General features: G+C 53.9%; 1 protein-coding gene across 1 annotated transcript in view; it reads right to left on the bottom strand.

The window, feature by feature from the left end:
- Positions 1-289: 289 nt before the first annotated feature.
- CFAP161 (cilia and flagella associated protein 161) overlaps positions 290-961 on the bottom strand; it is a 14,282-nt gene continuing 13,610 nt past the window's right edge. Inside the window, exon 8 of the mRNA XM_005862858.1 lies at positions 290-358. Within this exon, the coding sequence (XP_005862920.1) occupies positions 290-358 (69 nt within the window). The remainder of the gene's footprint in view (positions 359-961) is intronic.

Here is a 961-nt window from a genome sequence, read left to right as displayed (position 1 = left end):
GGGGGGGGGGGAGGGAGCTACAGCAAGCATGTCAAACTGGCGGCCCGTGGGCCACATGCGGCCCGCAACGAATATTTTTGCGGCCCAGCCAATGTAACGGTATGTAAGGAACGTTGTATTAAAATTTTCGTCACTTAATTTTTACAATGTCCTGTTGAACATCATTATGAGTAACGAGCTACAAGGTTCGCTAATGACGGATGACTGTCATCGTGTTGCATTCACGTCCCTTACGCGCCTCACGGCGCAGGCGCACCGTCTCTCCCCACTGACACCGGCAGCGAATGTTCTAGCAGCCGATGGCCACGTCCTTCGTCTGGGACTGACCTGCTTGGTGTGCACAACAGGAAATACCTCGCTTCCGGAGAACGAGAGAAATAGGTTTATCTGCGTGACGCTTATTCATTTGTGCAGTTACTCAGGGTCTGGTGAGTTCATGTTCAAGGAAAAGTATTAATTTTTATTAAAATGTTCTGTTACTTTATGGGAACGATGACTCGTTTATCTCAGCCCTTTGCATTCAGCTCGTTTCTATCAAAATAAACCTGCGTTTCTATGAAAACGGAAACTTTTGTTCTTTTTACGGCCACATCCGCGTAAACCTGGTTTATCTGGCCCGCGTTGGCCTTTGAGTGTGACACGCTTGCTCTACGGTACAGCCTGTGCTGGAAGCTTCGCCCGTGGGCAAGGCTGGGGGTGGGGGGCCCCCACCGGGGCTCACCGCCCCCCCAGGGCAGGCACTTGGGGATCCGAAGGGGCTCCCATGGGACCTTTCACACCAGGAAAGTCCTGGTGACAACATTTCATCACCGAAGGACTTTTTTGCCTGTTGCCACATTCTGATCCCAGCTTCTTTGCTGATGCCCACAGCCCCGCCCACAGCCCCGCCCATATCCCTGCCCACAGCCCCGCCCACAGCTGCGTGTGGCTGGGCCCCGCCCACAGCCCCGCCCACAACCTT

The sequence above is a fragment of the Myotis brandtii genome, unplaced genomic scaffold (assembly GCF_000412655.1).
Source record: "Myotis brandtii unplaced genomic scaffold, ASM41265v1 scaffold169, whole genome shotgun sequence".
Classification (NCBI taxonomy): domain Eukaryota; kingdom Metazoa; phylum Chordata; class Mammalia; order Chiroptera; family Vespertilionidae; genus Myotis; species Myotis brandtii.
Note: the sequence above shows the minus strand (reverse complement) of the source record. Positions and strands in the feature narration are given on the sequence as shown.